This window comes from Hemiscyllium ocellatum, chromosome 35, assembly GCF_020745735.1.
Source record: "Hemiscyllium ocellatum isolate sHemOce1 chromosome 35, sHemOce1.pat.X.cur, whole genome shotgun sequence".
In the NCBI taxonomy this organism is placed as follows: domain Eukaryota; kingdom Metazoa; phylum Chordata; class Chondrichthyes; order Orectolobiformes; family Hemiscylliidae; genus Hemiscyllium; species Hemiscyllium ocellatum.
The window spans coordinates 35,728,093-35,750,523 of NC_083435.1; the positions used below are offsets into that span (position 1 = coordinate 35,728,093).

Here is a 22,431-nt window from a genome sequence, read left to right on the forward strand (position 1 = left end):
CCACTCAGCTTGAAGCAAAACACAACTTATTTACACTCTACAGTTGAAACATGAACAAAAGAAAACAGAATTCGGAATAACAACGTTTTGAAAACCCAACTGACCCGATATAGCAACTTAACTAAGGAGCTGTTCCAATCCCTGTGATGCTCCACAAACATATCTCTTGGCAAAAAGGAATTTCAAACCCAGATTCTTCCAGGCAGGAGAGATTGCAGAGAGAAGAGTCAGGCAAGAAATATCTGTTGAAGCATGGAACCTTTTTTTTAACTGTAGCAGCTTCTCTGCTACCAGCAAGTTCTGACTGCCTGCTGAAAACAAACCAAACTAGAAAATGACCTGAGCTGGGAGAACTGGCTACTCCCCTGTCATTATTTATAGTAGCCGTTTGCAGACATATTGGCCCCTCTGCCTTTACAACCCGTCTTGAAAAAAGCCGAGGACAAAATAACCTTGTCAAAGAGGCAGCATCGTCATACTCTCCATTCCCTCTTCCTCCAATCCTTCACTCTCCACTTTCTCATCCTTGCCTTCACCCACAGTCTTCAAGATCCACTCACTCACCCTGTTTTCAGTGGGATTTGAAGGACAAGTGTTATCCATGATTTCGGGAGAAATCACCAGCTCTTCTTCAAAACAGTTTCTCTTGATATTTTACACAAATTCCTGAGAACAGGCAGGATCTCGGTTCAATATCTCATTCGAAAATAGGCAGCATTTAAATTAAATGTTCCATAGGTCTTGCGGCTTTAGCTGTGTTGTCTTTATTATTCATCTTGGTGAGTTTTCTCCCAGTTAGTGTCCTCAGTCATTGCTGCACTCTGTCTCTGTGAAAATCTCTCCAGTGACACTTTAAAACAAACCTTATAATCTTATTGCTTATCTCAAAATGTACAGAAATGACCATCTTCAGGATTAGATCATCAGACACTGGAACCCCATGAGCTGAACATTGTCACAGTGATTCATGATCAGAGCATCGATAGCTGGTAGCTCAGCTTTTAGACGGACTTCAGTGTCAGGATCTTGTTTAACCACCTGATCTCCATTGGCAGTGTCAGGTAGCTCAGGGGAAAGTGATTCCAGATCATAATGTGGCCTGAGTATTTGACCCACATTTCAGGCAGACAGAGGGATCCAATGGGTGGATAGGAAGAAGGAGGAATTACAGCGAAAGGCAAATGGACATTGCTGCAATGTTAGATAGCAACAGTACATACATGCACACACTTGCACACACACTTGCACACACACACACACACACATGCAGATCGAGATACAATGATAAATCCATAGGTCTACAAGTATTTTTTTTAAGGCAGGGCTAGATAGATTCCTGTTCATCAAAGGGATCAAAAGTTATTGTGATGAGATGACAATGTGTCACTTAAAACATGATTGGATCAGCTAGGATCTGATTAAATAGTGCAGCAGGCTCAAGGAATCAAATGGATTACTCCAGTTCCTAATTCTCATGTTTATACGCTTTACAATATCGGATCGTGAACAGACCAACAATGAAGAGCTACAGATCTTCACAGTTAGTCTTTTGTTGTGGAATGATGAAGGCACTTGTGAGCACAATATTCCAGTCTGGCACAGTGAGGATTCCAGATGTCATTAACCGAGAGCTCTTCAAGAACATGGCATGGTAGCTCAGTGGTTAGCACTGCTGCCTCACAGCACCATGGAATTGGGTTCAATTCCAGCCCTGGGCGACTGTCTGTGTGGAGTTTACACATTCTCCCCGTGTCTGCATGGGCTTCTTCTGGGTACTCCGGTTTCCTCCCATAATCCAAAGATGTGCAGGTTAGGTGAATTGGCCACAGTAAGTTGCTCATATCATCTAGGAATGTGTAGGTGAGGTACGTTAGTTGGAGGTAAATAGAGGATAATAGGGTAGGGGAATGGGACTGGGTGGGTTACTCTTTGGAGGGTTGGTGTGGACTTGTTGGGCCTAAGGGACTGTTTCCATACTGCAGGGATTCTAAGATTAACACTGACCGGGCTGTGAGATGTGAGTGAAATCAGGAGAAATTCACCCCTCAGCCACACGTAGCCCCCAGGTTGGGGAGTGTAATAAGTACTGAAGGACACTTTACAATTACAAGATAGATCAGGACAGAGGGGAAAAGGATACCGAATTCAGATTGTATGGATATACTGGAGAGTAAATGGTAAACATTGGAGTCACTCTTTATGCTGTGTGACATGAAGGAGGGTGAGAGTAGGACCTAGTTACATTCCCCTGATGGGCTGCTCATCCTGAGCTGTTTCCTGTGCTCCAGGGCTGTTCCCAGTGATATACAGTGAGAGAAATGCCAACTGCTGCTTGAGAACCATCAATGTGGTAAAAGCTCTCTTCGATCTGCCTCAAACATGTTGGTCTTCCAGAGCTGAGAGTTGTCAGAGACTGAGTGTTGCCAGTCGGTACATTCCAAGGTTCGGAGCCATGTGCTGAGGGCCGCACTAAAGCTTGGGGGAGTCACTGCAAAGGCTTGAAAGGGAAAGGCCACAGGCTGAGACCCTCCTGCCACAGTGCACCGAGGGGCTGCAGACTGCGTGAAATCCCACCCCCTCCCCACCCCCCAGTCATACGATTCTCATGAACTGTGTACATTAAATATAAACTGAGATTGTACACATCGTAAAGGCACCTCAGAATGGTATTTACTGAAATAAAGTAATCTGAAAAGTGCACTTTCTCAAATGTTAAATTTGAACTGGGTTGTAGCTTGATGCATTTTATAAATAGACTGGTGAAGAAAATGGTGTCACTTTTAATATCTTTAATGTTCAGAACATCAAGTGGTGTTTATCTTGGTTTGTAAACAATTAATACTTGTCAATGGTATTTGCCTGAGAGCTTCCTTAATGGTTTCACAAGAAAGGCCGAATCCCTTGGAATCAGCAGTTGTTGAGCTTTAATTCAGTGTGAATTGGGGGATTAATACCAAATGTCAGCATCATTCCATTTTCCAACAGCAGTTTTTCACTTGGTTACTCAATGGAAGATGGCAGCAGATGAGGCAGATGTGAGGAACAGGTTTCATCAATTTGGTGAATCAAACATTGCCCATGTGGAGGTGAAGGGTCACCGGTTTTTTGGTCATGACCAGTTTGTAAAGTTATAGAAACAGAAAGTGCTAGAGCCGGTCGGGCAACATCTGAGGGAAGAGAAACAAATGCTAATATTTTGAGTCCAGTCTGACTTCTTCAAGACAAAGAGCTGGAATGCTGAGAAAATTAAAGTAAATGCCAGAGAGCTGTAACATACAGCTCTCGTTGGCCAATGATAGTGAGAGTTATGTGAAAGAAGAAAACAGCTCATCAGGGATGCAGAAAGGAGAACTGGAATCCTCATTAAGGAGTCACAAACTGTACCTGCAAAATTATTCATGGTCATGGTTTTGTTTTTGTTCATCTAAGACTTTGTTTTTGTTAACAATGAGGGATCTTGGGGCACAGATTTTGTTTTGTTAATTGACCAAGTTTATGAAATCCTAATTGAACATGACCCATCCCGACTGGATCTGAACCAAGTTGTTGATCTTTCTTTGATTTCTCTTTTACATTTCCTTTTGAAAAGCGGCTGTTTCCTATTCTGTCATTCCCACCTCCTCCAGACCCACCTTTCGCTTCCTCTGTGATGAATCCAATTATTTCTGCTCCACATCTTTTGATATTTAATGTCTCATGTCTCCTGTCCAATCACAGACCATTAGTTGTTGTCGTTACTCATCCTTCTCCACTTTAAGTGCTTAAAATCTCTCACATTTCTCATGTTTTGCCATTCTGTTGAAGTTATTGACTTGAAACATTTACCCTGTTTCTCTCGATCCCAGTGCTGACAGACCTGATGAGTATTTCCCTCCTTTGGTTTTGGTTTTGTTTTACACTTACAGCATTCAGTACATTATTTGCGCACTCATTTTGTGATTGACGTCCTTTGTTACATATAGCAGTGGGTGTACTTTGTAATCTTTAAATAGAACATGATTAAGGTCAATTTTTGGACCTTAATTTGGATCCATCCAGGTTGTTTAATGGAGTTATTGTAAACATAGAGACATGAGAACGTATTTATTGATGATCATAAACCACTCCATTTTTGCAGGATTTAATATACTGTTGTATTGCTGTGTGAATTATTTACTTGTTTACACAGTTCAGAGACCATTCTGATCATATTATTTCTTTGATAAGTTCACCATGTGTCAAAGATCCCCGTTACCAATGGAATGTCCTGTCCTTTGAAGTCCGTCCTGTGGAATCAAAGATAACTTGCTTCTCTTTCTGCTGCAGTGGGTTCTGAGATGGCTGATGAGTGATCTGCAGACTCTTACACACATGCTGTAGGTAGCAGTGCAGGAGGTAGGGCGTTGGGTTGTTGGAGTGTGTGTGTGTGTGCTCTCATTGAGGCCCCAGCTCCCCCTCTGCACACACACGGTGAAGTTTCTCAGTTTATTTGGTGCCTTGCCAAATGAGCCATCTCCAGTTTTGGTGGTCACAAGCCTGAACATTCTATAATCCACTGGGAGTGTTTGGCCTCTTAAGTCATGCTTTGAGAACATTAACTCATATTTGCCCACTTTGCAGGAGTCTCCCGTCAAGAAACCCATCAACAGATCCAGCACAAACCCAACTCAGTGAAGACATGGCTGTGACATTGCATCAGCTCCTTTGGCCATTTTCCTCATTGTTATGTCGTAACAATCCTCCAGCAACTCACCCACAGACATGGAGAAAATCTACAGGATAGGCAGGAAACTCTGTAATCGACACCACCTTCAACCGAACACCAAAACCACCCCAACCTCAGGCAGAAAGTGTCCATTTCTAACTGACAGTTGTGAGTGAACTCACTCAGAAACTGAGTTCCCGGTCATTATCGGTTCCTTATCCGAACCAGAGATTTGCTCCCACAACTAACATACTCAACTTCCCATTCAAAATCAATTGCTAACTCCCAGAATTTGTGTATTAATTTCCATCTCTGAAGTGTCCTTCTGACAAAAAAAAGATATTTCAATTGTCCTGACTATTGTAAAATAGCAAAGTGAGACAGTCAATGGAGATTGAGAGCTCCATGAAGTAACAATGTTGGTGAAGAAGAACAAACAATGTCTCCCCAGAGTCTCACCAATATTCATCCTGTTCCATCACAGCAACTCAGGTTGTTTGTTGTGGGGGTTGGTATAACCCGACACTCTGTCCCCTCAGTCACTTACTGGGAGCTGTTGTGTAGGTCCCACTTGGGGAACCTGCAGAAACAAAATAAATGCCCATTAGAATGGGGAATACTCCATTCTCAGAGAGTGATAACACAACAACTGTGAGGGGATGGAAACTGTGTCAGAAATCCTCATTCCCACACTCCTCTCCATCCTTACATTTTATGGAGTTTCTGAAGATGGTTTCCATTCCATTGATATTCATTGGATGAGAGTGTGTGTGTGTATATATCTGTCTGTGTGTGTGCGTGTCTGTGAGTGTGTGTGTGTGTGTATGTGTCTGTGAGTGTGTGTCTGTGTGTGTGTCTGTGTGTGTGTGTGTGTGTGTGGGGGGGGGGGTGGCGGGGGTGGATGTTGGGTGGGTTTAATGTTCATATTTTCCCTGGTGTGGGCTGATCACACAAAGACAGACCAGACAGGCAACAAGATGCGTTTGTATATGTGCAACTTTGTGTGAGAATTCAATAAGTTCTGTTCAACGCAGTGCCTTGTACTCCCAGGACTGGAGATTCCCCCACACTTACACTGTCCCCTCAGTTCTACATTCCCTTTTCCCTATTTTTCTGCTCTTATCCCTAATATTAAGTGTATAATACACAGCACAATGAGCAATGATACAATCATCATTCTGTGTTAGGCACTCTTCAACTGTTCTTCAGAATTTCAGAAACATTTTTGAATCAGCTCAGATTGTATTTGTTCTTGACTCTATTCTCAGTCTGTGATGATTTGGGCGGGCTCTGGACATAGTCTCGATGGACTTCCAGAAGGTTATTAATCAGATCGATACAGGGGATTGTTCGTGACAATGAGGGCACATAAAATTCGAGGGACTCTTTGACATGGCTGAGAAGTGAGAGGGTAGGAAACAGAGAATGGGATCAAGATAATGTGTTCCCTTCAGCAGGATTTGGTCGATCCCAAAGGAGCTGTCCTGGGGCCTGAGCTTTTAATGACTGGGCCGAATGAATAGGGAGTATTCTAACCAAGTTTACAGATAACACTTGGTTAGGAGGCAGAGTGAAAGGCCATTGACAGGTTAACTGAGAGAATTCCATCATAGTGTGACCCAGTGTGGGACAGTGTGAGATTATCTAATTTAAAGCAAGGTAGAGGGAGTATTTTCTCTGATGGTGGAATCTTGAACAAGAATGAATTATCTTTAAATAAGAGTGATATTAATTAGCTCCTAGTCCTAGACCCCTGGGAGGAGCTCTCCAGTTTTATACCAGCAAATTTTATTGAAAATACAGATAAACTTTAACTTTCCTGCCTCACACGTGTAAGTGTAGAATGGTTACTGCATCAGAGGAGGCCACTCGGCCCACAGGGTAGAATGTTGTAGGAGATTGACATGGGCTGTGGAGAGACATTCAACAGAATTGAGTGATGAGTGGACCTCGACATCATGTCATTGCATCTTTGATACTTTTCACTAGCGGCGTGGTGAGATTCTCACAAAACAGCTTGAGATGTCTATTTATGGGGATTATTGATTGTTAAACACCAGAACTCAACTCCTTAATATGCACCTCCCAACTTAACACAGTCACTAAACAAAGCTCAACATCAGGGAACTCAACAAGGAAATCAGAGCAGGTTCCAAATGACACCATATTGGAGACCGAGCATAAACCTCTCAGGGCATGATTGGTGGGCATCAGCTGCACCCAACCCACCCTCACAGACATTGGTATTCAACATGAGCCAACTTCCAAAAACCCTCAAGGTGCATCTCCGATCCACTCACAGGGCACTGCATTGTGGTATACCCTGGGAGGTACATATCACTGTAATGTTGCAGCAAGGACACTATGTGCCCAGGGCCCACACCCAGCTCATTGACTGGACCAGGCCAGATCTCTGGGCTCTTCACCCAGTGTCACAACACTCCCTCACTCTGAGCCTCCCTGGATACTCACAGCATTGCTGTCTTGCATTGTCTTACCTTTCTATGCTTTCCAGGTCCTCACCTACCTTTGTCTCCTTGTCAGCTACTGGCATGTTATTCCTGTCCCCCACTGTGAAAACTGACACAAAATACAATACCTGTTCAATGCCCCAGCCATTTCCTCATATCCCATTTCCAAATACCCTTCTCATCCTCTGAAGGACCAATGTTTACCTTGGCGAATCTTTTTCATTTTACATATTTGTAGAAACCTTTGCCATCTATCTTTATATTCTGAGTTAGTTTCCTCTCATAATCTGACATTTCTTTATAGCTTTTTGCAGCTTTCTGTCAACCTTGAAAGTTTTCTCAGCCTTTCAGTCTCCTGCTGGGCTTTGCCATGTTGTGTGCCTTCTCTCTTAATTGGACAGCCTCCCTTATTTCCTTACACACCCATGGCAGGTGGACCCCTTCTCCCACAGTCCTTCCCTTTCACTGGGATATATTTTGGTTTGGGGACTAATGGCCAGTTTCAATCAGCTTCACATTAAACAACCCCTCAGTTCAAGTTTAGGCTGCACTGTTGCTGGAGGCCACAGCTACACGAAAAGAGTTCGAAAAAGGTATCCAATTCCTTACTTCGAAAAAATACAACCATCCTTGTAAATCCCTGTCCCAAGCAGGTCCAAGTAGTTGCACCGTTCCGTGTCACCTCTCCTTCGTGGAGAAGTTTATGAAGAAAAACACCTTTGACCACAAGTCTATCAGAAAGTGGTCAGCACGTAGTGTCCTTGAGACCGTTCGGGAAAAGGAGAGGGCGGATCCTATCGAGCGGTTCCCTGAGCAGACTGTCAAAGCCATTTGGCAGAATGCCTCACCGCCAGAACTTTCTAACAAGCGCCAAGACATGGCTTGGCTGGTGGTGAGAAGGGCTCTGCCTGTGAGATCCTTTATGCACGCCCGGACTCTCAGCCACACCGCACGCTGCCCTCGAAGCGGCTGCGGGGGGGAAGAGACTGTCACACACCTCCTTCTGAAATGTGCCTATGCAGAAGGAGTCTGGAGAGGAATGCAGTGGTGTTTGTCGAGGTTTGTCCCGAGCAGCGCCGTGACGCGGGACTCCGTGTTCTAAGGTCTGATCCCCGGGACGCACATCGAGACGAACATCAACTGCGCCTGGAGGATCATCAACTCGGTGAAGGACGCTCTCTGGGTGGTCCGAAACCTGTTGATCTTCCAGCTGAAGGAGCTGACCCCAACTGAGTGTTGCAGACTGGCACATTCCAAGGTCCAGGACTATGTACTGAGGGACGCACTGAAGCTTGGGGCAGCTGCTGCCAAGGCGCGGTGGGGAAAGACCACTGTGTAAAGTCTGCCTGCCTAACAACAGGGGGCCCACGCAGTAAGGGGGCTCTGCTGACACCTCAGCTAAATATATGGATAGTAATCGTACAGACCTGTATATGTGAATGATTACTGTGTCTGTATGTAAAGAAATGGAATGTTTACATATGTATGGCCTGACTGATTGTACAGATCATCAAAACGTTTATGAATAAAGTATATTTTTGAAAATAAAAAAAAACTGAGAGACTTCCCCATTGGGGCAGGGGTCCTTAAATACAAAGACCACACCCTGATTCCTGCTGGGGGGGAAATGCAATTCTGACAGTTTCTGTTTCACTGCGGGTAACACAACCTGTCTGAGTCTGATCTCCCTGGTAACTGGTGACAGAAATCTGTTCATCCCTTTAGTGGATATTTTACTGAGACTGGGACCAATCATTGACTCTCTGCTTCTGCAGCTTGAAGTTCAGGAAATGACCTGCAGCTCAGCAAGTGAAGTCAGAGAAAGTGTTTTGTTCTTCCAGACTCTCAATAGCAGTTATCCCCTCTGTTTTTTTTTCCAATCCCTTATTGGAATAGGGAGAGTGGATTCCCAGAATGTTGCTGATCCTTTTCTCCATCTCCCTGTGTTTTTCCCGGGTCTCTCCCGGTAAGTACAGAATTCAACTTTCCATTCTCTCTCTCTCTCTGTGTCTGGGGTGAATGTGAGTCTCTTGGGGAGAGTTTGAAATGGGGGATGTTTGATCAGCCGCCTGTTATACAGCCAGCCTGATCTTTTACACATTGAAGGCAGCACAGTCTGGGAGACTCTGATGGGATTTGTGTCCAGGTCTCCTGACAGCAGGATGTAGAAACCCCGAGATCAGAGAAGCTCCGAGCAAATGGGAAATGGTTCCAATGGAGAATTTTAATTTTCACATCGATTGGGAGAAGCCAAACAGCTTCATCATTCCTGGTCTAAAGTCTTGTAAACACTGTGGGGAGGAGAAGGAGACTCCATGTTTAACCCAGCCCAGGCCCAGCTGTGATGCCCTCATGGTTGAATAGGCCGGGTTATCTCAGACACCAACATCCTACTGGCCGTGTATAAAGGGCTGATTAAAAAGCTCAGTGAAGGACAGTGGGGATCCTGCTCGGGGTTATCCATCCCCCTGTTTGACAAAGAGACTGTTCACACAGTGACTGTCTTTTTTTTATTTCAAAAATATACTTTATTCATAAAATAATTTGATGGTCAGTACAGTTGGTCATGTCATACATATGTAAACATTTACATACAGAGATCAGCATTTGTCATTTGTATACACAGGTCTGTACGTTTACCATCCATATATCCATATATTTAGCTGAGGAGTCAGCAGAGCCCAAATGACTGCGTGGGCCCCCTGTTCTTAGGCAGGCAGATGTTACACGGTGGTCTTTCCCCACCTCGCCTTGGTGGCAGCTGCCTGTCCCCCACACTTCATCCTCAAATATTCCTGATTCTCTTTATTTCAGTCTGGATTCACTCACCCCACACCTTTCCTGGTTATGGTGATAAACCACATACCTGCCCCTGGGTTATCCTGAATTCCTCACTCCAGATGTTCCCTGGCCTGGAGAGCCTCCTCAATATCCTTCTTCAAGTTATCCTGGGATATTGTTACAGGTTAGTGATACACTATGTGTGTCTCAAGTTCTTGTTCCAGGTTAGTGATTTTCTGTTTAATATCCAATCACTGGATTGTGTCCCAGCCTCTCCCTGTGTCCACACTGATTCCATCGAGTATCTGAGTGACCCTGACTCTGTGTTTCCTCCCTGTTCTGAGAGGCTGCAGCAGCTAATTCTGACCCAATTGAATCTGATTCTGTTGATTATATCAGGTAGGATTCTGACAGTGTTATAATTTGGTGGGTTATTGGAGATTGTCACTGTGTGGATGGGCCTCACTTTGACCAGCTGGAAGTGTGTGTAATTGTTTTCAGCCTGACCTTTACAGATATAACATGTTGAAAGTAATTTTGAGGGCAATCTCTCACATTAGTGATGTCCCTGGGATCTGTGATGTGATTCTGGTTTTGTGGCCCAGGTACATTAATATAATATTTATGGTGGTGTTGAGTAACTCCCTGCTTTTATTGTATGCTTTATAGAGACTAATGCACTCACTCGGATTTACACAATTGTTGCTGGATTGAAGGATTTTCCTGAGGTTGCAAGCACTGCCATAGTCAATGGAGTTATCATCAGTTCTCGTGACAGTAAAACCCAACAGTGCTTCCCCAGGCAGCAGTTCTTGGCAGATTACTTCGATATGAATTTCTGGAATTATGTCACAGAGCTAGTGAACATACATGCAAACATGGCGAAGGAAACAATGAGTACAATAATGAAGAGGTCAAACCAGACATCTGGTAAGATCAGGCTTGTTGAATTTCTCTGTTGTTGTTCCCTTTCATCATAAAACCTCATTCATTCCCCAACCCTGACATGTGGGCCCCAGGATTGGGAGAGACATAACAGGCCTCTTCCCCTATTTCTGTGAGCCTTTTCCACCCCCAGTGCACGACCAACATTCATCTCAGTTCTTCATATCTTTTGGGGAAATGTAGACACAGTGCAGTCAAATTATTTTACAGAGGTTTAACAAAACATCTTTTTTTATTATTTCAAAAATATACTTTACTCATCAAATTATTTTGATATCTATACAAATGGTGATGCCATACATATGTATACATTCCATTTCTTTACATACATAGATTGGAATTAATCATTCGTATGGACAAGTCTGTACATTGACCATCCAGGTATTCTGCTGAGGCGTCAACAGAGCCATTTTTTTTTAAATTTCAAAAATATACTTTATTCATAAAATATTTTGATGATCTGTACATTTGGTCATGCCATACATCCGTAAACATTCCATTTCTTGGTATACAGAGACAGAGTAATCATTCATATATACAGGTCTGTACCATTACGTATTTAGCTGAGGCGTCAGCAGAGCCCAAATGACTGCATGGGCCCCCTGATCTTCTTTAGACAGGCAGGTGTTACACATGGTCTTTCCCCACCGCGCCTTGGCGGCAGCTGCCCCAAGCTTCAGCGCGTCCCTCAACACGTAGTCCTGGAGCTTGGAATGTGCCAGTCTGCAACACTCAGTCGGGGTCAACTCCTTCAGATGGAAGATCAACAGGTTTCGGACCGCCCAGAGAGCGTCCTTCACCGAGTTGATGATCCTCCAGGCACAGTTGATGTTCGTCTCGGTGTGTGTCCCGGGGAACAGGCCGTAGAGCACGGAGTCCCACGTCACGGCGCTGCTCAGGACGAACCTCGACAAATACCACTGCATTCCTCTCCAGACTTCTTCTGCGTAGGCACATTCCAGAAGGAGGTGTGTGACAGTCTCGTCCCCCCCGCAGCCGCTTCGAGGGCAGCGTGCGGTGCGGCTGAGAGTCCGGGCATGCATAAAGGATCTCACAGGCAGAGCCCTTCTCACCACTAGCCAAGCCATGTCTTGGTGCTTGGTGGAAAGTTCTGGCAATGAGGCATTCTGCGAAATGGCTTTGACAGTCTGCTCAGGGAACTGCTCGATAGGATCCGCCCTCTCCTTTTCCCGAACGGTCTCAAGGACACTACGTGCTGACCACTTCCTGATGGACTTGTGGTCAAAGGTGTTTTTCTTCATAAACTTCTCCACGAAGGACAGGTGATACGGAACGGTCCAACTACTTGGAGCGTTCCGCGGCAGCGAGGCCAGGCCCATCCTTCACAACACCGGGGACAGGTAGAACCTCAGTATGTAGTGACACTTGGTGTTTGCGTACCGGGGATCCACACACAGCTTGATGCAGCCACACACAAAACTGGCCATCAGGGGGTGTATTTTTTTCCCCCGTTGCCCAGATCTTTATACATCGAGTCTCTTCAGACCCAGTCATCTTTGACCTCCATATAAATTGGAAGATGGCCCGGGTGACTGCAGCGGCGCAGGTTCTGGGAATAGGCCAGACCTGTGCCACGTGTAACAGCAATGACAGTGCCTCACACCTGATGACCAGGTTTTTACCCACAATGGAGATTCATGGGAAACCAGGCTATGATGAGGAGATAATAAGTTTCCAAATGGATATTGGCTAGGAGAATGGGCCAGACTCTGACAGGTGGAGATTAATGTGGATAAGTGTGAGGTTATTCATTTTGGCTGGAAAATAAGACAAATTGTTATTGCACTGGGAAGTAGATTCACAGTGTGTCAGTGCAGAGGGATCTGGGTGTTTTTGGGGCATGAATTGCAGAAAGTGGATATGCAGGTGCAGCATATAATAAGAAAGGCAAATGGAATACTGGTATTTATTGCAAAGAAGTGTTGTTACAATTATATAAGGCATTGGTGGGACCACACCTGGAGAATGATGTCCAGTTGTGGTCTCCTTCCCTAAGGGAGGATGTGGTGACATTGCAGGCAGTTCAGAGGAGGTTCACCAGGCTGGTTCCAGGGATGAAAGGGTTATTGTACGAGAAGCAATTGTATAGCTTTGGCTTTCACTCACTGACGATCAGAGGAATGAAGGGAGATTGATTGAGGAATATAAAATGCTAAAGGGGATTGATAAGATTGATGTCTAGCAGATGTTCCCTTTGTGGGACAGCCTCGAACAAGAAGTCATAAATATAGAGAGAGGAGGTAGGTAAGGTCAGCCATGATCATGTTAAATGGTGGAGTGGACTCAAAGGGTTGACTTGCCCACTCTCCCTCTGAACTCCCATGTTACTAGAATTAACTGGAAATGTGTTTGATAAGAGGAAATCAAGTGTAGTACTGAAATATATTATCTGTTGTCATTAAAACAGAAAAAAAACAAATTGTAAAGTAAACAAATCTAGTAATGAAGAAATATTTTTAACAAATGAAGAAATTGAAGGCATGATCATTAATATTATTCATGTTGAGTTATGAGCCAATCAGCAAACAGTGTGATAACTAATGAATTGAGAACCGGAGGGATATTAAAGAGAATATTTGACTGTCACAGTCCATTCATGATCTGGAGATATTTTTGAATCACGTTGTGCAGATATAGTGAGACCCCTTTGGACCAGCTGGGACTTGGAGTAGGGCATTCTGGGAAACTGCCTAAAAGAAGCCAACTCATTCTGTTTAATTTGTGAGGAATGGATTAACCAACAAGAACAAATGTAAAAACACTGTAATAATCAGAGGAAATTGTACAGAAGGTAGATTCATAGATTTGCACACCTCAGAAACAGACCCTTTAGTGCAACTTGTCCACGCAGACCAGAAATCCTAAACTGATCAAAGTCCCATTTGCCAGCATTTAGTCCACATTCTTCTTAACCCATCCTATTATAAGCCCACCCATGATGCCTTTTAAATGCTGTAATTGTACCAGCCTCTGTCACTTCCTCTGGCAGCACATTCCATACTTGCACCATCCTCTGCGTGAATAAGTTCCCTGTTAGGTCCCTTTTAAATCTTTTCCCTCTCACCTTCAACCTATGCCCTTCAGTTTCGGACTCCCTGACCCTGGGGAAAAAAACTTGGTTATTCACCTTATCTATGCCCCTCGTGTTTTTATAAACTTCAGGGAAAATAGCCCCAGCCTATTCAGTCTCTCACTATAGCTCCAAACCACGTAAATCTTTTCTGAACCCTTTCACATTTCCTAATGCAGCAAGTATAGAATTTAACATTGATTCAGCCACTTTCTGAATGCTATGTCCTGTACAACTGCAACATGATATCCCAACTCCTGTACTCAATCCACTGACCAATAAAGGCAAGTAGACCAAACACCTTCTTCACTATCCTGTCAATCTGTAACTCCACCTTCAGGAACTATGATTCTACACCCCAAGGTCTGTTTGTTTGGCACCACTCCCCAGCACCCGATCATTAACTCTATAAATGCTGCTATGATCTACGCAAAATGCAACATCTCATATTTCTCAAAATTAAACTCCGTCTGCCACTCCTCAGCCCATCTGATCAAGGTCCGATTGTACTCTGAGATAACCTTCTTCACTGCTCACTACATTTCCTGTTTTGGTGTCATCTGCACTAACCATTACTAGCCATTCCTCCTATATGCACATCCAAATCATTTATAAAACTGACAGAAAGCAATGGATACAGTTAGTGAGGAACTTAGAGATTGATCCTCATCTCCATTCAGCCAGGCTCTGGGGAAGAGATTTCACAGCCCCACACAGGGAGAGGACACACAGAGTCCGATCGTGGGTCAGTGCCTGTGGGAGGCTGACAGAGTGGTCACAGACAGACATGGACTACATCCCCCAGAATGCAACCTGTGATCAAAATAAATGACCACGTGGAACGGGGCTGTCGATCCAGGACAGTGGGAATGTGAGCGCTGGAATTCTGACCCAAATTGGAGAGCCCATTCCCTGTCTGCTCTAGGTTGAGGAATGAGGCAACTATTGGAGAAAGGGTCAGTGCTGCCCGAGTCTGGAACCCTGGAGATTAGAACCGTGTGTAACCCCCTTTTCCTGGGCTTGATGCAGGATCCCCCTTCCCCTTTGATCAGATTGTTCCTCTGGTAAAATAAATGATTAATTATCTATGACTGTTTTATCACTGACAGGAGTTCACATTTTTCAACGGATAACTACTGCTGAGGTCAGTGATGATGGCAGCATTAAGACATCTATAAGATTTGGATTTGATGGAAAGGACTTTATCAGTTTAGACCCAGACAGAATGAGATGGATCGCATCCAATCCCATTGCAGTGATGACGAAGGAGAAATGGGATTCTGATGATTCCTTGAACAACTACTGGAAAAGACACCTGGAAGATACATATGTTGAATATTTAAAGAGATATCTGGAAGCTGGAAAGGATTATTTCAAAAGGAAAGGTACGTATTTCTGTTTTGCTCCATGTTCTGATCTAACCTCACTGATCTATGAAACCGTTCTCCCATTCCATTCAGTGTCTGACTATTTTTTGTGTTTTCCCCCTTTCCCATCACAGTTCAGCCTGAAGTGTTCATCTCCAGGAGGGAGCCCAATGGTCAGGACAAGCCACTCACTCTCTCCTGCCTGGTCACTGGGTTTTATCCTGCAGACATCGAGGTGACCTGGCTAAGGAATGGAGAGGTCATGTCTGAGACCCAATCCTCGGGGGTTCGACCGAACCACGATGGGACCCATCAGATCCAGAAAGAGATTGAGATCAATGCTGGGGATGAGGATCAATACTCCTGTCAAATTGAACACAGCAGCCTGGCAGAGGGCAAGCTCTATCAGTGGGGTAAGGGACTGGAGAGTGTGTGTGTGTGTGTGTGTGTGTGTCTGTGTCTGTGTGTTTGTGTGTGTGTGTGTATGTGTCTGTTTGTTTGTGCGTGTGTGTGTCTGTGTGTGTATATGTGTGTTTGTGTGTGTCTGTGTGTGTATATGTGTGTGTGTGTCTGTGTGTGTGTCTGTGTGTATGTGTCTGTGTGTATGTGTCTGTGTGTTTGTGTCTGTGTGTGTATATGTGTCTGTGCATTGGTGTGCGTGTGTCTGTGTGTTTGTGTCTGTGTGTGTGTGTGTATATGTGTGTTTGTGCGTGTGTGTGTCTGTGTGTGTGTATATGTGTGTTTGTGCATGTGTGTGTGTCTCTGTGTGTTTGTGTGTGTATGTGTGTATATATACATGTGACAGATGAAACCATTTCGAGGACACTTTTTCACTTCCTTGTTTGCAACTACCCACCTTGTTCTCTGTGTTGACATGTCAATGTTGGTCTCACTGAGTTAAAAATTTTGATTCTAAGTTTGAAAGGGTCTCTGAATCCCAAACTTCCAGAGCCTTTTGGGGATTCCAGATTCCCACAGCCCTGTTATTGGTGAAGTACTCATCGATTTCACTCCAGAATAATCTCACCAGAATTACAAGAAGATTCCCTTGTATTCCAGGCTTCAGCACCAGACATGGGCCCAGATTGTCCAGTAGCCAGGCAGTCAGAGACTGGACACCACACCCTGAGAGAGGAGGGTCTGGACCCCTCAGAATTCCTCACTCACTGAATGGGATTTGTCCGGGAAGTTTCAACTTCCGATGGACAATTACCTCGCATCTAGAATCCTCTGGAAAGACCTCAAGTTCTGAGATTAGGGATTGGAAGCTTCTTTAACTCCTAATGTGATGATGCTGTCACTTTAAAAGGTTGTTTGTGTCTTAGTTTTTGTTTTGAAGAGAGGTTGTAAGGCAGAGGCACCAAACTCCCTGCTGATGATGACTGAGGTAAACCAGTTGTGAGGCCTCTGGGCGTTTTTTAATCTGGAACAATAGAAGCAGTCTGAATGGGCGTGGCCAGCTCTCACAGATCCAGTTTGGTTTTTTCAGTTACATCAGAAACCTTTGGGATCGCAAAAGAGTTGGCAGCTTCAGTGAATGTCACCTGGTTACTACTGTTTGCATTTTTTTCTGGATGTTTTTTCCTCATGGACTGGAGAACTGCATGGAAGAATCTGTGTCTGAATTTACCTTTTTGCCAAGGTGTATAGGATGTTACAATATTGCAGCAGTTAATTAGTAATAGGTAGTGTATTCGGTTGCATTTTTCAATTGTTAAGTTATTCTAAATTTCTGTTTCTTTTGTTTGTATTGTAATTACAGCATTTATGTAAATTGTGTTTTGCTTAACATCAAGTTGTTTGACCACTTGCGTTGGATCTGTAACAGTGCATTTCCCATCTAGCTTTAAAATAAAAAGCAGTTCAGATCTAGGCTACCTTCTTCAAATATTTTGAGGGGCCTGGTCTGGTCCCTAACACCAGAGAACTAGAAAAACGACCATCGCTAAACGTACTGCTGATCCCTCCATTCACACACTGACGAGGATATCTGGTCAGTGTGGGCTCGTTGGACTGAACACACACACTTGTTGTGTGACTCTTTAACTCTTTGACTCCATCCCCTCAAACCCATGACCTGACATTCTGCAACCAACACTTGACCTCACCCCAGCACCAACACCAGCTCACCGCCTCCTGAGGTCTGTCAGACTCGCAGTGTATCACCCTGGACAGACAACTGGGACACAACACAGAACTCCACAACTGGATGCCTAACAAGGCCCCCTCACCAGCCCACTCTGGCACCCAAACACCATTCCATTGGTACTTAACATCCCCAACACTCACCAGTGAGATCCCAAACTGCCCCTTGCCCAACCACTGAGGAAGTGCCTTTCTGGGACACCTGACTACATCCCTCCAACCATTCACTTACTCCTTCCCCTCACGCAAGGCCGATCTACCCCACCAGCACTAGTAAGGACAGGACACAGAGATATCGGGGAGAATGGGAACTGAACTGTCTGGGGAGGTAACCCCCAGGACAGGTACAACACGATGTTTATACCCCTATCAATGGGATCCTTGGTGACTTCACTGGAGAGTGAAATCGGGAGAGAGTCAAACCAGCATATCAACCAATCCCAACAATTCCCAACAGCCTGGAGCAGTTAAAATTGTTCCTAATCAACACAGAGCTAGAAATAAATCCAGGAACAGAGAGAATCCTGATATATTTCCAATGTGTTTCAGAAAATCAGAAAAGCAATTGGCTGTATTCCCATCTTGGAAGTCTCATTGCATCAATGGTTATTCTATTGGCTGTTATTGTCGGGATAGTCGGAATAATCATCTGGAAAAGGTCACGGAGAGGTAAGAATCAGAGAGAGGGGAATGTGGAACTGAGGGGACAGAGTGAGTGTGGGGGAATCTCCAGTACTGGGAGTACAGGGCACTGTGGGGAATGGAACTGATGAATCCCCACACACAGATACACACGTATAAACACGTCTCGTTCACTGTCTGATCTTCCTTTATGTGATCAGCCCAGACCAGGTCTAATATTGATCATTAAACCCACTGCACCCAGTCAGATCCTCACTGAGTGAATATTAATGGAATGGAAGGGGTTTTCTGCATCTGGTGGGGATGGAGGGGAGGGGAGTATGGGAATGAGGATTTCTGACACAATCTCTGTAAAACCTTCCTTACTGCCTTGTTTGTGTGCCATCACCTTGATAAATTTTGAACATTTGTTTACAGTCTCTGAGAATGGATTATTCCCCATCCTACTGGATGTTTATTTTGTTTCTGCAGGTTCACCAAGTGAGACCTACACAACAGCTCCCAGTAAGTGACTGAGGGGACAGAGTGTTGGGAATGATGGATAAGGTAATGGGAGGTGTAGATCAGACCACCTGCAGTATGGAAACAGGCCTTTCAGTCCAACTCTCTGAAGAGTAACCCACCCAGACCCGTTCCCCTACCCTATATTTACCTCTGACTAACACACCTAACACTATGGGCAATGTAACATGGCCAATTCACCTGACCTGCACATTTTCGGATTGTGGAAAACCGGAGCACCCGGAGGAAACCCAAACAGACACGGGGAGAATGTGCAAACTCCACACAGACAGATACCCGAGGTGGGAATTGTACCCGGGTCCCTGGTGCTGTGAGGCAACAGTGCTAACCACTGAGCGACCGTGCTGCCCCTATTAGAGTGTAGAGTTATATTTGCCAGGGTGTTGCTCAGGGTGACGGGTCTGTCTCCTCACAATGCTGTTTCTCAGCCAACACTCTCTTATCGTCCTGTTTATCTACTCCATGTCCCCAGTGTCTCTCCTTCGAATTGTCAGCCTCCATTTCCTTCCCCCACTGCCCCCCCTCCACTCGCTCACCCTTAATTTCCACTGGGGGGGGGGGGCTCGGAGAGTCTGGTTAGTTAATGCTGAGGGCGATTAAATCCTGGGTCCAGTGAGTGATAGAGAATATCTCACACTGTCTCATTTTATATTTGATATAATTTCTCATGTTCTGTTTTTATTTTCTCAGCTTCTGAAGTCTCTGGTGCAGCTTCATGATTCAGTAAGTGACATGGCAACTTTTCTCTGACTTAGGTTTATTTAGATGTAGATTCTCTAGATTTATTTGTGACATTTTCACATCCCTCCTGACACTGTCCCACCCACCCGGACACTGTTAAACCCTGTCAGACTAATTCCCCTCCCCTCCTGACCCTGTCCCACCCTCCCAGACACTGTTAAACCCTGTCAGACTAATTCCCCTCCCCTCCTGACCCTGTCCCACCCTCCCAGACACTGTTAAACCCTGTTAGACTAATTCCCCTCCCCTCCCCACCCTGAAGTGATTGCCTTGTGTCTCTCCATTCCTGACCTTGGGGGTTCGTGGGCCCCGCTACAGGACATTCCTGGAGCCTCATTGTGGAATAACGGGACTCTCCTGTTCCAGTGTGAATATGGACACCATTGTCTGTCCTTCCATATCACAGCAGACACACAGAATTACAGCTCATTGCTCACACTCAATTCCTTCAGGACTGAGATCAATTTTCCAGGGAATGCGTTTCCACAGATTGAGCAGTGAATCCCAGATCCACAAGTTTGGATCCTGGTTCTTCAAGTGAGACCTTCTCCAGCCGTGTTTCCATCCCGTCCCAGAAATGTGTGCAGTGTCACCGTCAGAGGGATCTTCACGGATGGTTCCTCCCTCACACTTTCTCATCTTCACTGTCTTCAATGTGTCACTGATTGACCTGAACTGAAGCAATGTCCTGAGGGAACTCAGGGACAGTTTTTATATTGAAGGAAATTGGTTTTGTATCTGACATTAACAAATTTCACATGTTATGTAAGCTCTGTACATACATATCAGTTTTACAAATTCTAATTCTTAGATAAATATCTATATAAATACTCTAAATCTGATTTATTGTTGAATACTTAAATCTGTCACTATTTATCACCATTGTTTAACTACAATCACCAATATGTGTCATTTGTAATCGCTAGAAGTTATTTATTGTCTTATTGATTTTGATGTTTTTATTAATGATTCCACAGGAACGATTATATTCATTTACACAGCAGCAGCTTGTGGCTCTTGGAATCAGCAGATGTTGAGCTTCAATTCAGTGTGAACTGGGGGAGTTAAGACCATCCAACTCCCCAGCAAGCCTTCCCCAAACTAACCAAGAAGCACAGACTGAGGTTTATTTCATATGTGTGTTTCAGAGCTGGATGGTTGATAATGTCTGGGAGTGTTCATTCCCCGGGAGGAGGGGGGATGGGTGGGGGGGGGGGAGTGTGAAGAGAGGGCCAGGCAGCTGCTGAGAATCAGGAATACTTCACTAACTGGTGACCCAGCAGCTATTGGAGGGAGGAAAGGGCAGGCTCATCAGCTAAATGACCCACACAATCCTTGAGACGTTATCAGGAGAGAATCGTAAAGTGACCCCTGTCCTGTCCACTCTCCAGGAATGAGATTTCAGCTTCAAGTCTATCCTCCAATTGGACATGTTAATGATTATACTGAGGTGATAACTCTTGATAAAAAAAAGTCATTGCTCCTGATCAATCCTCGAGTAAAAAATGAGGTCTGCAGATGCTGGAGATCACAGCTGAAAATGTGTTGCTGGTTAAAGCACAGCAGGTTAGGCAGCATCTCTGGAATAATAAATTCGACGTTTTGAGCATAAGCCCTTCATCAGGAATGCTCAATCCTGTCAGAATCTTTTAAACGATGTCAGCTATCTTTTGGTACAATGTAATTCCGGTTTGAAAAATGATACAGTGCTTGAATAATGAGAATGTAAGAAATGTGAATAAAATGAAAATGGATTTTATTCCTGACTCTCTGTTCCCTCAGTCACTTCCTGCAAGTCTGTGTCACACTCGTTCCATCTGCAGGAACAAAATTCCCGTCAGTTTGAATGATATTCGGTCACCAGGGACAGTCCAATCCTGGAATGAAACCTGGGTTCGAGGTGGAATATTTGTAGATGGGGTTACCATGCAGGTTAGTCACTGAAACATATTCACGACTTCAATTCACGAATTGAAACATAGCATGATTGCTAAATCCCAGAATTTGTGTATTAATTTCCATCTCTGAAGTGTCCTTCCGACAAAAAAAATTCAATTGTCCTGACTATTGTAAAATAGCAAAGTGAGACAGTCAATGGAGATTGAGAGCTCCATGAAGCAACAATGTTGGTGAAGAAGAACAAACAATGTCTCCCCAGAGTCTCACCAATATTCATCCTGTTTCATCACAGCAACTCAGGTTGTTTGTTGTGGGGGTTGGTATAGCCCAACACTCTGACCCCTCAGTCACTTCCTGGGAGCTATTGTGTGAGCCTCACTTGGGGAACCTGCAGAAACAAAATAAATGTCCATTAGAATGGGGAATAATCCATTCTCAGAGAGTGAAAACACAACAACTGTGAGGGAATGGAGACTGTGTCAGAAATCCTCATTCCCACACTCCCCTCCATCCTTACATTTTATGGAGTTTCTGAAGATGGTTTCCATTCCATTGATATTCATTGGATGAGAGTGTGTGTGTGTGTGTATATATATCTGTGTGTGTGTGTGTGAGAGAGACTGTGATGTGTGTGTGTGTCTGTGACCGTGTGTGTGTCTGTGACTGTGTGTGTGTCTATGTGTGTGTGACTATGTGTGTATGTGTCTGTGTCTGTGAGTGTGTCTGTGTGTGTGTGTTGGGGGGAAGATGTTAGGTGGGTTTAATGTTCATATTATCCCTGGTGTGGGCTGATCACACAAAGACAGACCAGACAGGCAACAAGATGCGTTTGCATATGTGCAACTTTGTGTGAGAATTCAATAAGTTCTGTTCAACGCAGTACCTTGTACTCCCAGGACTGGAGATTCCCCCACACTTACACTGTCCCCTCAGTTCTACATTCTCTTTTCCCTATTTTTCTGCTCTTATCCCTAATATTAAGTGTATAATACACAGCACAATGAGCAGTGATACAATCATCATTCTGCGTTAGGCACTCTTCAACTGTTCTTCAGAATTTCAGAAACATTTTTGAATCAGCTCAGATTGTCTTTGTTCTTGACTCTATTCTCAGTCTGTGATGATTTGGATGGGTTCTGGACA

General features: G+C 44.4%; 1 protein-coding gene across 2 annotated transcripts; it reads left to right on the forward strand.

Annotated features, from left to right (window-relative positions):
* The first annotated feature begins 8,960 nt into the window (after positions 1-8,960).
* On the forward strand, positions 8,961-20,580 carry LOC132832389 (class I histocompatibility antigen, F10 alpha chain-like). Of its 2 annotated transcripts, XM_060850344.1 has the most exons (8): positions 8,961-9,121; positions 10,606-10,866; positions 15,082-15,357; positions 15,474-15,752; positions 18,034-18,153; positions 18,598-18,630; positions 19,339-19,371; positions 20,367-20,580. In XM_060850344.1, the coding sequence occupies exons 1-7, from the start codon at positions 9,070-9,072 to the stop codon at positions 19,365-19,367; spliced, it is 1,050 nt and encodes a 349-aa protein (XP_060706327.1). In that variant the 5' UTR covers positions 8,961-9,069; the 3' UTR covers positions 19,368-19,371; positions 20,367-20,580. The 2 variants fall into 2 exon arrangements, with proteins under 2 accessions (XP_060706327.1, XP_060706328.1); XM_060850345.1 differs by lacking the exon at positions 10,606-10,866.
* Positions 20,581-22,431: the final 1,851 nt, after the last annotated feature.

Coding starts and splice junctions, on each gene's coding strand:
- LOC132832389 (XM_060850344.1), top strand. CDS start 9,070: ATGTTGCTGATCCTTTTCTCCATCTCCCTGTGTTTTTCCCGGGTCTCT. Junction 9,122..10,605: donor TTTTTCCCGGGTCTCTCCCG/GTAAGTACAGAA, acceptor TATGCTTTATAG/AGACTAATGCACTCACTCGG. Junction 18,631..19,338: donor GACCTACACAACAGCTCCCA/GTAAGTGACTGA, acceptor TTATTTTCTCAG/CTTCTGAAGTCTCTGGTGCA.